This window comes from Perissodus microlepis, chromosome 17, assembly GCF_051167445.1.
Source record: "Perissodus microlepis isolate ML-2025 ecotype Zambia chromosome 17, ASM5116744v1, whole genome shotgun sequence".
NCBI lineage: Eukaryota > Metazoa > Chordata > Actinopteri > Cichliformes > Cichlidae > Perissodus > Perissodus microlepis.
Window position 1 is genome coordinate 19982993 of NC_140477.1, and position 14290 is coordinate 19997282.

The following is a 14290-nucleotide window of genomic DNA, read 5'->3' on the forward strand; positions in this document are numbered from 1 at the left end:
TGTTCAGGGAGGTCGCTATGGTCTGCCCTCAGATCCACTAGCCACTGAGCATTGCCGTTATGGGTTGCGTCCTTCTCCCATATGCTCTTCCAGTATTGCTCCGTCTCCAGCCTTGGTGGTGCTGTTCTCTTATTGTTCCCTTGCCACTGAGAGTACACCTTTGCTATATATATATATATATATATATATATATATATATATATATATATATATATATATAGCACTTCTGTATATATTTAGCACTTCTGTATATATTTAGCAAATCTGTATATTTGTTCATAGTACATCTGTATATCTGCCCGTCTGTATAGCAATGTAGAACATCTGTATACTATACAGATTATCTGCATATCTGTATATCTGTACATATGTATACACAGTGCATCTGTACATTTGTCTGTAGTTCATTTGTATATTTGGTCTCTCTGTCCATAATCTCTTCATAACTATTCCACCCTTTATAGTACCCTTATCGGTATATATCAGTACATTTGCCCGTAGTACATCTGTATATATGCTCTCTACATCTGTATATTTGCTTAACTTATCTGTATATAATCTGCTCTTATTGCACTTACTAAATTCAAATTTTATTTGTCCTACACACAACCATACACAGTACGATATGTGGTGAAATGCTTATTGCTGTGCAATGCCCTCAACGCTCTCGATGGTGCAGGAGTAGAACTCGTACTAGTCTTGCACTTCTGATTAGATGCAAACTGTATTTTGTTGCCCTGTATTTATATATGTGTAATGACAATAAAGTTGAATCCTATCCTAATCTCTTCTTTTTGTACTGAACATCCTCCATACTCAGAATCAGAATTGCGTTTATTGGCCAAGTATATGCGCAAACATATACAAGGAATTTCGTTCCGGTAGAAGCTTGTCTCTCAAGCACAACAATGATGTATATCACAACAATATGTAAAGGACATATTGTATACACACACACACACACACACACACACACATACATACGTATAGATAGATAGATAGATAGCTAGATAGATAGATAGATAGATAGATAGATAGATAGATAGATATCGTTGAATTCAGCGATTACTTTCCATTCTGCTCCCTCTGTTTGTTTGTTTGTTGTTCTTTGCCGATCATTTTGCAGTCAATGTTCAGTTTATGCACTCTGCCCAGAAAGAAACTTTAATAATTCTCTCCTCTGTGTGACACCTCAGTAATTAGACACTTTTTTAAGCCATCAGTTAGGACAGAACCAGCTGAGATTAATTTGCACAAAGTGTCAGGATTGATTTCTAATAACTGATAGATTTCACCTGGTGCCATGGCTTTCCATGCCTTTTTCCACCTCCCTTTCTTCATGTGTTCAATACTTTTCCTTGTGTCCATTCATCCATCCATCTTCTTCCACTTATCCAGGGCCGGGTCGCAGGGGCAGCAGCCCAAGCAGAGAAGCCGAGTCCTACCTCTCCCCGGCCATCTCCTTCAGCTTGTCCAGGGGAACACCAAGGCGTTCCCAGCCAGCTGAGAGATATAATCTCTCCAGCGTGTCCTGGGTCTGCCACAGGGCCTCCTCCCGGTGGGACATGCCTGGAACTCCTCACCCATGAGGCGCCCAGGAGGCATCCTTGTCAGATGCCCGAACCACCTCAACTGGCTCCTTTTCTACTCTGAGCCCCTCCCAGATGGCCGAACTTCTTATCCTATCTCTAAAGGAGAGGCCAGCCACCCTTCAAAGGAATGCCGCTTGTATCCGCAATTTCTTTCTTTCAGTCACTACCCACAGCTTGTGACCATAGGTGAGGGTAGGGATGTAGATCGACCAGTAAATTGAGAGCTTCACTTTTATACTCAGCTCTCTCTTCACCACAACAGACTGGTACAGCATCCGCATCGCTGCCACCGCAGCACCAATCCGTCTGTTGATCTCCCCCTCCCTTCTCCCGTCACTCGTGAACAAGACCCCGAGATACTTGAACTCCTCCACTTGGGGCAAGAACTTGTCCCTGACCCAGAGTGGGCACTCCACCTTTTTCTGGCTAGGGATCATGGCCTCAGACTTGGAGGTGCTGATTCTCATTCCTGCCACTTCACACTCAGCTGTGAACCGTTCCAAGGCGAGCTGGAGGCCACCACCTGACGAAGCCAACAGAACCACATCATCTGCGAAAAGCAGAGATGAGATTCTGAGACCACCCAAGTGAAAGCCTACCGCCACTTGACTGCACCTAGAAATTCTGTCCATAAAATTTGTAAACAGAATCGGTGGCAAAGGACAGCCCTGGCGGAGCACATCACCCACCAGGAACGAGTCCGACTTATTGCCGGCTCCCTCCCCCCCCTCCGCGAATCGCTACATTATCGTGGTGAAGGGGTTTGTGTGTCCCAGGGATCCCAGGGGCTATGTCTTCTGGGGGCTGTTTTGCCAATAGGCAGGGTCTCCCATGGAAAATTGGTCCTAGGTGAGGGACCAGACAAAGAGCAATTCAGAAGACCCCTATGACAAGACCATCAAGGGAACAGTTTACCCTGCCCCGGATAGGGTTATCAGGGCCCCACCCTGGAGCCAGGCCCGGGGAGGGTGCCCGAGGGCGAGCATCTGGTGGCCAGGCCTTAGTCCATAGGAGCCAGCCAGGCACAGCCCAAAAAAGGGACGTGGGCCCATCTTCCTGCAGGCCCACCACCCGCAGGAGGCAGCGTAGGGGTCGGGTGCATTGTGAGCCGGGCGGTGGCCAGAAGCGGAGGTCCAGGAGGACTGATCGGCTACCAAGGCTTTTCCTTGTGTCAGTTCTCATTATTACACATAATTTATGGACATCTATGGTTTATTTCAGCCGATATATACTTGATGACTGGTACTTGCTTTGTGCTTTGACTCGTTTTTGAGTTGTATAAACTGATTTTAGATGATTTGGTTCTTTGGACCTTGGTTTGAAGTGATTTTTCGCAGATTGGTTTGAAGGGGTTTGACACCAGTTTCAAAATCATTTTGGTTTGGCTTTGGATCGTTTTAGAGTTGGTTTTGAATAATTGTGGACTGAGTTGACTTGCTTTTTAGCTGAATTTTAGATGCAGTATCGGCTGATGTAGGGTCATTTTTGGACATTGCTTCAAATTTATCCTTTGTAAATCTGTTTGGACTAACTTTAGACTGGTTTAAACATTTTCTTAGTTGTTGGTTTTAGAGTAGTTTTAGACTGCTTTTGGACTGAGTTTCAGATTGGTCTTTCGGGTATTGTGATGTTTTAGACACTTTTCTGACGTGATTTTTTTTTCAATATACTTAATTCTGTCCTTCTTACATTGGTTTAGATTGACTTTTTTTCTAGTTTCACACTATTCTTGACTGGTTTTAAAGTGTTTTACCTTTGGCTTTAAAGAGGTTTTAGACTGATATGAGACTTGATTGAGGGCTGGCTGTATTCTGGTTTCAGACTTTGTTTCTGGTTGTTGTATTTAACACAATTAGAAATATTTTGGAGTGATAACTCTTCTGTGGATTTAAACTTTTCTGTTTTATCACGTAATCCCAGACCGAATGGTTGAAGCTAAACTGTTACTGTTGTAATTATGGATCAGAAGTTGTTCTTTTGGGCTTTGTACTTTTGTCAGCTCCATTAATGCCTCCTTGTGGACTGAGCTTGCTTTGCATATGACGGTGAAACAGGTTCTTATCTGATTTCCGATCTGACTGAGACACATTTATACAGGGGTCTGAGTGAAAATGAAAGTCTTATCTGCATTAAACCCAGACACATCAACAAAGCAGCAGTGTAGATGTAGATGAATGTGGCAGCAGAGCAAACGGTTAAATTCAGTTTTATTTATATAGCACAAAATCACAACAACCGTCACCTCAAGTCATCATGCCCTTCTATTACTGGTCATTGAGACACTATGTGCACTATTTACCTTAGACATTTACCTTGAAGTTATATAAATAACCACAGCGCACTGAGTCATCATTGTTTGAAATCCATGGCTTTCTTTCAGCATCTCTTTCAATGGCTAAATTCAGTTCTCACACACATTGGGGGGAAAGTTTGCTAAGTTTCCTGCATTACCTGGTGACATGTGTAGGAAATCCCCTGTGATGACATCACACAGGTAGAGCAATGCTGACCCCTCCCCCTCACTGAGAGGTAAATAACTGGGAAGAGTGTTTCTACCTTTGTGAGGATCAGCTGTAGCTCAAGTGAGAACAGTCATCGTTTCTAATAAAGCTCAAGGTGCTCCTTTAATAGGGATGATTAATAGGTTATTTTAATTTTAGGAACTTACACTAAGGACACTTTCAAAGGTAAAGATATTTGTTTTGAGATGCAGCCTAATAAGTGATGTTAAAGGAACTACGGGCTTTGATTTACGGCTGGTTTTCATGTAAAAAAAAAACAAAAAAAAAACTGCAGCACCTGCATCCACATGTCAGACAGCACTGCAGAAAGTTAAAAATTATAAGATGTTTATCTTTATCAGACCGAGATGCCTTTTTACTGCTTCAAAAAGAGATGACATGAAACCAAGAGTAACAGCAAATCCACGAGCTGGAGAACCTTCAACCAAGTTATATCTGCAGATTTGTTTTTCAGATCAACACACTGACCCCCCTCCCCCAACCCCCCGACACACACGCGCGCACGCGCACACACACACACACCTCATACCAAGTATCTGCATATACGAATTAGCAGAGAGCTGAAACTAAGCCTGCAGCTCTGATAGTAGGTTAGTAGGTCTGCAAGGTCTGTGTGCGGTCTCTGCACATGTTGCACCAGTTAAAATGGCTGTGTCACCCTGAGAATAAGAGGCCATCATTTTATATTTAATCTAATCTCATAAAAAAAGTCAGTTATGAAACGAAATTTTGATTTCATGTAAAGTATGTCAAATTAGTAGACCTGCAGCTTGCAGTGTGTCGTAAAGAGCTTTGAAATAAGATCCAACCACAGGGCTTTTTTTTTTTCAGCCATAATGTCAGTTTTGGGGAATTTTTCAGGATTGTTCTCGTTACTCGTCACTGGTTGTTTTGGATTTTTTTCTGTGGTTTAATTTTTTTTGTGGCATTTTTATTCTCTGCAGTTTTTAGCACTGTGTATTGTTTTTTGTGTAGTTCTTTGGCACTATTACCTGTTGTGTAGCAGTTTAGCACTGTTTATTTGTTTTTGGGGGTAAGATTTATGTCATTTCTATTTGTTGTAGAGTAAAGGTCGTTGGTTTTCAGCGCTTTCTTATTCTTTCACTTCATCTTTTTTGTTTGTTTGTTTGTTTGTTCTTTTAAGTTTTGGGTGTATAATTAGCTCTGTGTATTAGTTTTGTCCCTCTTTTTTTGGTCATTTAGGTGGTTTGTTTTTTGTGTGTTTCAGCATTGTTGTTTATTCATCGTCTGCTGCTCTTTAGTTCTTTGTTTGGTGTTTAGCAGTAAATACTTACATTGTTACTGCTGGGGTTTTGTTTATCAGTTGGTTGCTGTTTTTCTGGAATTGTTCTTTGGTAGTTTTGTGTTGTAGGCTTTTTTTTTCTGGTCATGTGTTTGTTTGTTTTTAGGATTTTATTAAGAAATTGTCAATTTTCACCCATTTTAAGGCCCAAATCTTTTTGCCAGAAGGCCTGAGTCTGCTCAGGTGTTGCTGCTTTACCAGTGGTGGAGAAAGTACATGAATATCTAAATGTATTTCACCAGACAACCCACCAGTCTTTGATTTAATGTCAACATTGTGATGTTAAAGGGCTTTGTACATTCACACAGCGTATGAGTCAAGTCACAAACACCCACTCTTATTGTTCGCTTAGGTCGCGGTGTTGCATGTTGGCAGCGCTTCGATGCACCAGAACACGTCAGAATTCTCCACTGTCCTATTTTCCAAGCGCCAATGCTACAATAAGCTTTAACCACTGCTCACCCTGCCTATGACTGTTACCCGTAACCTCTCAACACTTAAGAGGCCAAATACGTGCCAAGAAAGATGCCTAATTCTGTTCAAAATGGCGTTGATTCAGTCTGGGTCAGATTTGATTGGCTGTCGCAAAGATTCAGATCAGTGTGACGCATTTTAATATGCCCATACCATGAAAGCTAATAGACACACAGAGGTGATGTAGGTTTTAACATTTTATTAGCTTTTATTTTGTTTAATTTCATTTTCATTTCAGTGACTGTCAACATCTGAGGTGACCCATAAACTCAATAAACCAATGTGCTAATGCGTGCCATATGATTTTTCTGTTTTTGTGACTCTTTATGCTTGTTTTTTGTTTTTGTTTTGTTTTGTTTTGGTTTTTTTTTTGGGGGGGGGGGGGGGGTACTGTTGTTGTTTTAGCATTTGTTGGTTCTGTGTATTTTTAAAATAAATGGGTGTGGCACTGGTGACAGTGATGTTGTCCACGCTACGGACAACATTGGAAAGTCCCTCGCGGCGCCTCCGTGATGTGCTGGATCTTCAAAAGAGCGCGACGAGCAGCAGACTCATTCCAACACGGGACATTTTTCCTACCTGCGGCTCTCAAACTTTAGACCTCCTCTCTGTGACACCTGGACAGTTTGTATCACTGCTGTTAACCTTTGGAATATTTACCTGAAGCTTGAATAGAGCACCTAACAAAACAATTAAGTATTCTGATTCTGACGGTCGGTTTCTCAACTTTGCTTTCCTGTTATTTTCCTTTAACATTTGGTACTCTCATTGGCATATTTTTGGGCAGGTTGGAAGCTTACAAGGAGACCAGTTTTTGTTTTTCTTATTTTCTGTCAAATATGTTTTTGGTTTTTCCCCCAAAACGTGTAAAACTCGTGTAAAAGTGAACAGAAATCATGTAGCCATTGCATTATATGATTAAAAAATGAAATAAGGGGATAAAATCTTAAAAATGTTTATTTCAAAATCTTATAACATACAGTTCATTACAGCCAACAGCAACAACATCAGCATTTAAATACTGTAACAATCAGCCATAACATGGCAACGTGAGAGTCAAACGCCAGAGTCCTTTCACAGCCGGCATTAAAAAATTGTCAATAAATGTTATGATCATCAATAAATAAATCAACTCAGACCATTGACTAATCATACTTCAATCAATATAAATATTTTAACTGTATATTTATAAAATGTTAAATATGTCCTCAAATTAAATAAATGAATAAATAGAAGTATAAAAGCTGCTGGTATAAAACTTGGTGATAAATATGGCGGTGTTAGGCGTCAGTGCTGTTCCTCGGCTCCACGCAGTAGTCCTGCAGGTAGCTGAACAGGATGTCAAGCTCACTGATCGCTTTGGTGATGCCTTTCATTTTCTCCATCTGAAACAAACAGAAACAAACACAGGGTGAGTTATAGGACATCCAAATATGCAGCAGAGCACCAAATCTGTATCAGTCCGCTGTTACAAATAGTCCCAAAAAGAAGCCAAAGGGAAGCCCTGCTGCAGTTTTCAGGTATTTAGATCTGTATGTGGGCTCTTTGTCAGATTCATCAGGTTGAAGCTGACAGTTAAATTCCTGTTCTATGATCATGCGGATTATCTTCTATCTTTAATCCACTTGCCATCTGGTGAATACCAAGTTGTACAAATCATCACATTACTCACTGTGTCCAACTAACAGTTTGGAATTAACTTATGAAAATGTAAATCCTCAAAGCTGATCATAAAATATTGTCCCTTAAAACATGAATTCTGACAAATTTCTGTCATTTACGGATTAAAAGTCTCTTTTGCAGTTCTGCATGATTTATTGGATTCAAATAACCCTGATTTATTTTACAGCGGCCCTTTGTTTCTGAAACAAGCTGTTTTATCTCCCTCCCCACATCTCTTTTACCCAGCTTTCTTCTGATTGGCTGCCCCTCTTGCATCTGAGATGACCATGATAGTGTTTGGAGCAGTTTGAAACCACCCAGGGACTTCTTGACCTCGTTACAGAAAGCAGGTCAAAGCATGACAAGTCCACTCTAATTACTGAGCCCTCCTCCGAAGTTAATCGCCTCCTGATTTCATGATTTTTTTTTTATTCCTTCTGTGCTTCTTCTTTATAAAAACAAACCTTCAGAATAAAGTGGCATTTTAAAAGAAAGTTCAATCTTACCTTCTCAAGCTTGGTGCGAAAATCCACTGCATTTTTGTGGTCGTGGTACTGAGTGACATTCTGCAGAGGTACATCGAGAAAGTTAGCAACTGTTATCAGTCCCATCTCTTCTATTTATGTGTGCACGAAACCACAGAAAGTTGTTATCGATTTTAGGATCAACCACAGCGCCGCCACACATGGCTGCAAAAAGTTTGTAGTAGCTCCATCCTCCACATGAAGGAGGAGAACTTTAAAAGCATGCAGTGATGTGGGATTTTGTCCTTTTTACAGTGGAGTTTGTGCACGTCTCGTTTAACATTTCCAATAAATACCACCCCGGTTATAACACCTACTTATAACTTGGTAATTTGTTATACATAGAAGGCGTTTGCTTCCTGCACTGTCTGCTAAAGTAATCCATCAAGTGAAACACTTACGCAGCCGTGGGCTTGCAGGTCGGTGCTGATGCGGTGGAGGTTGGTCTTTAGCCGGTGCATGTGGGCGTGGTCGTTGTTGGTGTGGTGCAGGATGTTGGTCAGGTAATAGTCCAGGATGTTGGCGTGTAGGCAGCAGATCTCCAAGTGGTGCTAAAGACAATGAAGGGAGATGAGAGGTCAGGCTGTTTCATCGTCTTGGGTGGACATATTCAGAGTACTCTGTTACAAGTACTGCTTTCAAGTCAAAGTACTGATACAAAGAAGCTGCTTAAAGTTTAGATTACTCACATCGTTAGTATTAACTCTGGGTATCGCTCTCATACTGGTGTCGTCCTCGTCGTCTTTTGGCTGGATCCTCTGATACTGCAGAGACACAGAGACGTTTATTTGGATTTTCTTCATTTCATGCATTCAAGCTGAGTCAAAACAGGATCCTAAACGCTGATGGTGATGGATAATCAGGCCAATTTGTTTTTCTCAAATATTGAACTGAATCAACTTGATTTTTAATTGTGGTTCACTCAAATGTTTTAAAATGTGAATCAATGCTTAAAACCCTACGGAGCAAGATTAGTGCCAAATTAGTAAAACATTTATATGTATCAGAGATGTATGAAATAGGCTTCCATTTATATATTTTGTTTTAAAAGTGGTTAAGTTTGTGCAGCATGTGGGTTAAAGTGAACACATTTACAGATTTTAGCTCCTGATTGCAAACTGTGGAGTACAAATAATGCCAAAACTATAACCCTGTTTCTATTTTATATTTTTAAAATTATTATTATTACTTTAAAGTTCTGTGTGAGACTTAAAGCCAAAATTTCTGGATTAAAGTTGATGCGTCCCTTTATATTTTTACTGCGGTCATTCATAAGGCAGCAGTAAATTTGAAGAATATCACCAAAAAAAAATTTTTAAATGCAGAATTTCTCTAATGTAAAACTACATTCAAATGTAATTCAGAATTATGTTTCTGTAACTTGTCTCTAATTTACAATCAAATTGACCACTCACATGTTCTGACACTTGTCGGACGTCCTGATAGGTCTGCGGATGTCTGAGCACCGGGCTGAGTGGACGGTCCACAGGGTGTGCCCAAGCCTGCTCGTCCCAGCCAAAGAAAAGCAGGAGGAGAACTGCAGCTGCAGCGGGACGGAAGAAGGAGGCGACAGTGGCAGTGTTGCGCTTCATAGTACAGGTGGATAGGTGTATCTCAGTCGTTTTAGATTGCAGAGAGAGTCTGAGAGTTTCAACCTGCAACAGAGAAACATATGAAATTAGAACAAAGTCCTGAAGAAGCTTCACCTTAAAGCAATAATTTTGCTTCTCAGAGAGAGCCCTGACCTGCTAGCAGGTGCTGCTGTGGAGAGAAGGCAACTCTGAGACATCTTTTATACACCTCAAACCTCCGCCCCCTCGTCAGAATGTAGGCCATCAAAAAAAACCTCATCAAACACACACGCGCACGCACGCAGGTCAGTGTGTTTACTGTCACACAAAAAGGAAATTAACTCTCACTCAAAGTGTGCTTGCTCAGGATCAGCAAAGAGACATTAATTATAGTTATCCAGTGACATCATTTCCTTCTTTCAGTATTGGTGTGTGTGTGTGTGTGTGTGTGTGTGTGTGTGTGTGTGTGTGTGTGTGTGTGTGTGTGTGTGTGTGTGTGTGTGTGTGTTGTCGTCGTCCCTGGTGGATTAAGAACTGGAATTTACACAATTGCTTGGAAGAAAAAAAAAAAAAACACGTCTAACCGGTCTGGTACACCTGTTTAGATGTTGCTTTATTATCTTAGTATTATGCAACACTTACCAAAAAGCGCTGACATGCAGGCTGGGTAGTAAAATGTTTTAATAAAGCAATTTAAATAAAGCTGTGGATAGGCTTTGTTTTCTAATGTATGCATTAAGATGCAACAGGCATAAGAACTCCAGGACAGAGCAAATGCAGCATCTCACACTCTGTGACAGAGGAAATATAATGGCATATAGGAATAATTAATAATATCAATAGCATCATCCTAGCTTTTCATTAGCAACATGGACATTTTTCTAAGTTTATGCTTTAAACTTCTTCTTCAGCCGGATGGGCCGCCATAAACAAAAACTTGTTTATAGAATTCGTCATTCATCATTCACTTCAAATAGACCAGCTTCTACAGATATTACACACATTTAAAGCATGACTTTTCATCATAAATGGTAAAATTGTTTCAGTCCTTGATAAAAAAATATATATATATTTGCACCTAAAATTACATTTAAGGAAAATGTGTACTGTATAGAAAATCTTCGACTTCAGCTCACATAACTCTTAATATTGTAGGAGTATCAGTATATGTTTAAGACATGGTTAAACACTCCCAGGCTGCACCGTCAGATATTAGACCTGTGATACATGGTGAAAAATTGTGTATATTTTAATTAACAAATTAAGAAAAAAAAATACAAATTAATGCATCTTTCCATCCACTAGAATAGAATAGCCTTTTATTGCAACAAAATTGTGGGCGCTCAAACTGCTGGAATAAAATATATTACACTAATAGATTCAAATGAGTTTATTGATATATATATATATAACACAAACTGCATATAAAAATAGCCATTTTGTAAGGAAGAAGACTCCCTACTACTATTTACATTATAATCTGTATAGCACTTTAGGAGCACCTTTAACATGATTAAAAAGCACCTTATCTAGCACTTTGTTTAGCATCGCACTTTAAGCATGGATTTGCACAGGAGAACATTTCCACACAAGAAGTTTAACTATTTATTGAATATTTTTGGGGTATTTTAAAATCAGTTGGTAACCTTTGTTTCAAGTCCTGTACAGCTGCTCCTCATTAAGGACTGTGGTGGTTGTCTGTGAAAAGGTTGTGATTGAGAGAAAATAAAGTTTACCAGTAAGGAGAACTAATGGAGATGTGTGTGTGGAAGTCTAGAATTAATGGGGGCGCAAAGAAGCGATTGTAAGATGTGATTCCTCACCTGTGTTTCCTGTGTTCTCTCCAAGGTGTTTGGGCAAATGTTTCAATGGGGGTCCAGACACCATTTAAAGGTTCTGGGAGAGACCGTGGGTTAAGTGAGTGTGGGGAATCTTTTGTGCTTGGGTTTTGGGGGGTTTATAACAATGGGTATGGTGTCCAATTAAAGTGTAAAATATTTAATAATATGAAAATGTGAAATGTATATATATATATTTATTTATTTATTCAAATTGATTGTATACTGTGGTGGAAGATTGGATTTAAGAATTTACCTGTGAGTGGAATAATGGTTTAGTCTGTGACAGCTGAATGTACTTAAGTCTGTCAGTTGCCTTTAGATGGGGAGTGAATTGCTTGTAAGGAAAGCTGTATGGCAAATACATGTTTATTGTTCCGCTGCACTTGCCTTGGTCTGCCTCACTGTGATTCCACTAAGAGCTGCCCTGTTACACAATTTAATATCCCAAGTAGGCATCAATATCAGTTTTCTGTTTGCCACCATGTTGCTTTTCTGGTGGCAGAATTGACCAAGTTATCAGCTAACATTAGCTAGCTAGGGTAGCTTGCTGTATCTATCGACTATAACACACTGATAACCGCTATTTAGTGCTTAGAAACAAATAACTAGATTAGCATTTCACCTAATGATTTGGGGGACTATCATATGGACAAGCTAGGGAGCTCATCCTCTGGAACATATGAGATACATTTTAGTCTGGATTAAAACAGACTGATAACAGCTAGTTTTAGCATGGCTAAAACTTGATAAAGTAGCTGAAATATATTAATCTTTTTGAAGAATATTAGCATATTTTAGTCATAGCAGAAAAAGCCAAAGCTAAAATATGCTCCTTTTTACACAAAACAAAAATGGATTTCAAGGTTTGAGCAAAAATCTAACTTTTGTTATCTATTGCTATGAAAATTTGCTTTTTTTTTTTAATAATAGCCATTTATCAATGCCCTATAATCTAAATGTAACTATTTATTTATTTGTTTTTAACAAAATCTGCATTTGTAGCTATTATTTTAGTATTAGCTAATTTATTTTTTAACAAGATTTTGTAGCTGTTTTAGCTTTTTTATATGTTTTAGCAGCAGCAAACCTTTTTCTTCTGCCTGTTTTGCACAAATTGAAAATTTATATAAAAGGTCAGAATGGAGACAATTAAAAAAAAGAAAAGAAACTTTGGGGAAAAAAACACTAGTTTAAAAACTTGACTTTATTTGTCCTGCAATAGTATTTAGCCTTCTTCTAATTAATAAACTTTGGCAACTGTCTAAAAGTATCTGACTGGAAATTGCACCACCAGCTTAAGTAGGCAATAAACATTTTTTTATTTTAAACATTTCCTTTGAAAAGTAGGTCACGTTTTGTTCTACATTTGGTGGAAATTTGATGACAGCATGCTTTAGACCATTATTATGCAACAGATTAACAACATCCTTTCTCAGGGTGTGCAAGAGAATATTACCTGCACATCCATGTTTGCAAACGATATCCCCAAGGGAAGCTTATAAATAAACAAGTAAATCAGAGAGAATAAAAAGGGCCCCCGAGTCTATCCCTGAGGGACTCCATGACACACTGGACCATTAACATTGGCTGTGTCTCTGTATCAGTGAGACACTGCTCCACAATCTAGCTCCAGATCAAGGATATTGTAATCATGCCTTCTCCAGTGGTTGAATAATGACCTTGGGTCATCTGATAGATGCCAACACCCAGTTCCCCTCAGCGCTTACTGAATTCTGGGATGTTATATTTTCCGTCTTTGACATGAGGGATCAAGTGGCCTGCTCCTTTATCTGGTTTCTTTTTTTTTGTTGGCCGTGGGTGTGAGAATGCCTCCAAAACCGATGATGGGATTAAGACTTGCAGCTAACACAAAGGTGCTGAGTGTATCAGTCATCTGTTGACAATTTAAGACTTTTATAACAAAAGTAATTTTTTTCTGTTTTTACCTTCAGCATTTTCCTCTGATAGCTGCTGAGTTTGTTGTGAAATAGAGGAGCTGTGCATCAGATGAGGCACTGCATCAGCCTTGCATAACAATTTTGACCTGTTGCGACATGTTTTTGTTTTTTGCAAATGACAGCAAAACTGCAAACACAATTGCGTTCGAAGTGAATGACATCTCAGCAGAACTGCTGGGAGTTTTGATACAAATCCAAGGATCCAAACAGGATTTTTCTATGCATTTAAAAATAACCAAGGAAGCTGCTCCAGAAGCTGCATTTATTCTAAAAATCTGCATTTGCTGTTTGTCATCATTTTAAAAAAAGCTTTCCTAACTACTCATATCAATTCATATCGTATCAAGCAATTTAAAGCACAGAAAAGATGTATTTTGTTCTTAAAGGAATGGACCTATATACAGCAGGATGTATCCACCCTTTCATGCTGTTCATGCCACACGTCTCAGTGTCGCAGCATAACTTTTCACACACTGATGGATGTAGACGCCATGACATCAAATCTAATTTGTGAAGTTCCAAAAATGGAACTTCACAAATTAGAGGTTAAGCAACCAAAAGCCATGAGAGACGGCATGCTCCTACGGTAATGATTTGTCAGTGACAAGGGAGCCCTGCAGGGTGATCTTCGCCAACGGATGTGGTCTTCTGCTGCTGCTTGTCTAATGACCTCTGACATCAGCAAGGAATTTTCTCCCAGGGAACTGCTGCTAGATATTTTTCCCTTTTTCAGGCCTTACTCTGTAAGCACTACAGATGGTCATGTAGGAAAATCCCAGCAGATCACTGAGACCTGTGCGTATGACACCACAAACCAAGCCACTTTCTTCCTCAAGCCAATGC

The 14290-nt window shown here is 39.5% G+C and overlaps 1 protein-coding gene across 1 annotated transcript; it reads right to left on the minus strand.

Annotated features, from left to right (window-relative positions):
- Positions 1–6830: 6830 nt before the first annotated feature.
- Positions 6831–9669, minus strand: LOC146369522 (uncharacterized). The gene is made up of 5 exons (XM_084909743.1): positions 9493–9669; positions 8767–8841; positions 8479–8628; positions 8060–8119; positions 6831–7276 (listed from the first exon to the last, which is right to left on the minus strand). The coding sequence occupies exons 1-5, from the start codon at positions 9667–9669 to the stop codon at positions 7172–7174; spliced, it is 567 nt and encodes a 188-aa protein (XP_084765869.1). The 3' UTR covers positions 6831–7171.
- Positions 9670–14290: the final 4621 nt, after the last annotated feature.

Excerpts from the sequence above, each read along its gene's own strand:
- LOC146369522 (XM_084909743.1), bottom strand. The coding sequence starts at position 9,669 with ATGAAGCGCAACACTGCCACTGTCGCCTCCTTCTTCCGTCCCGCTGCA. Across the intron at positions 8,842-9,492 it reads TCCGACAAGTGTCAGAACAT|TATCAGAGGATCCAGCCAAA; the intron begins GTGAGTGGTCAA and ends GTGTCTCTGCAG. Across the intron at positions 8,120-8,478 it reads ACCTGCAAGCCCACGGCTGC|AATGTCACTCAGTACCACGA; the intron begins GTAAGTGTTTCA and ends GTACCTCTGCAG.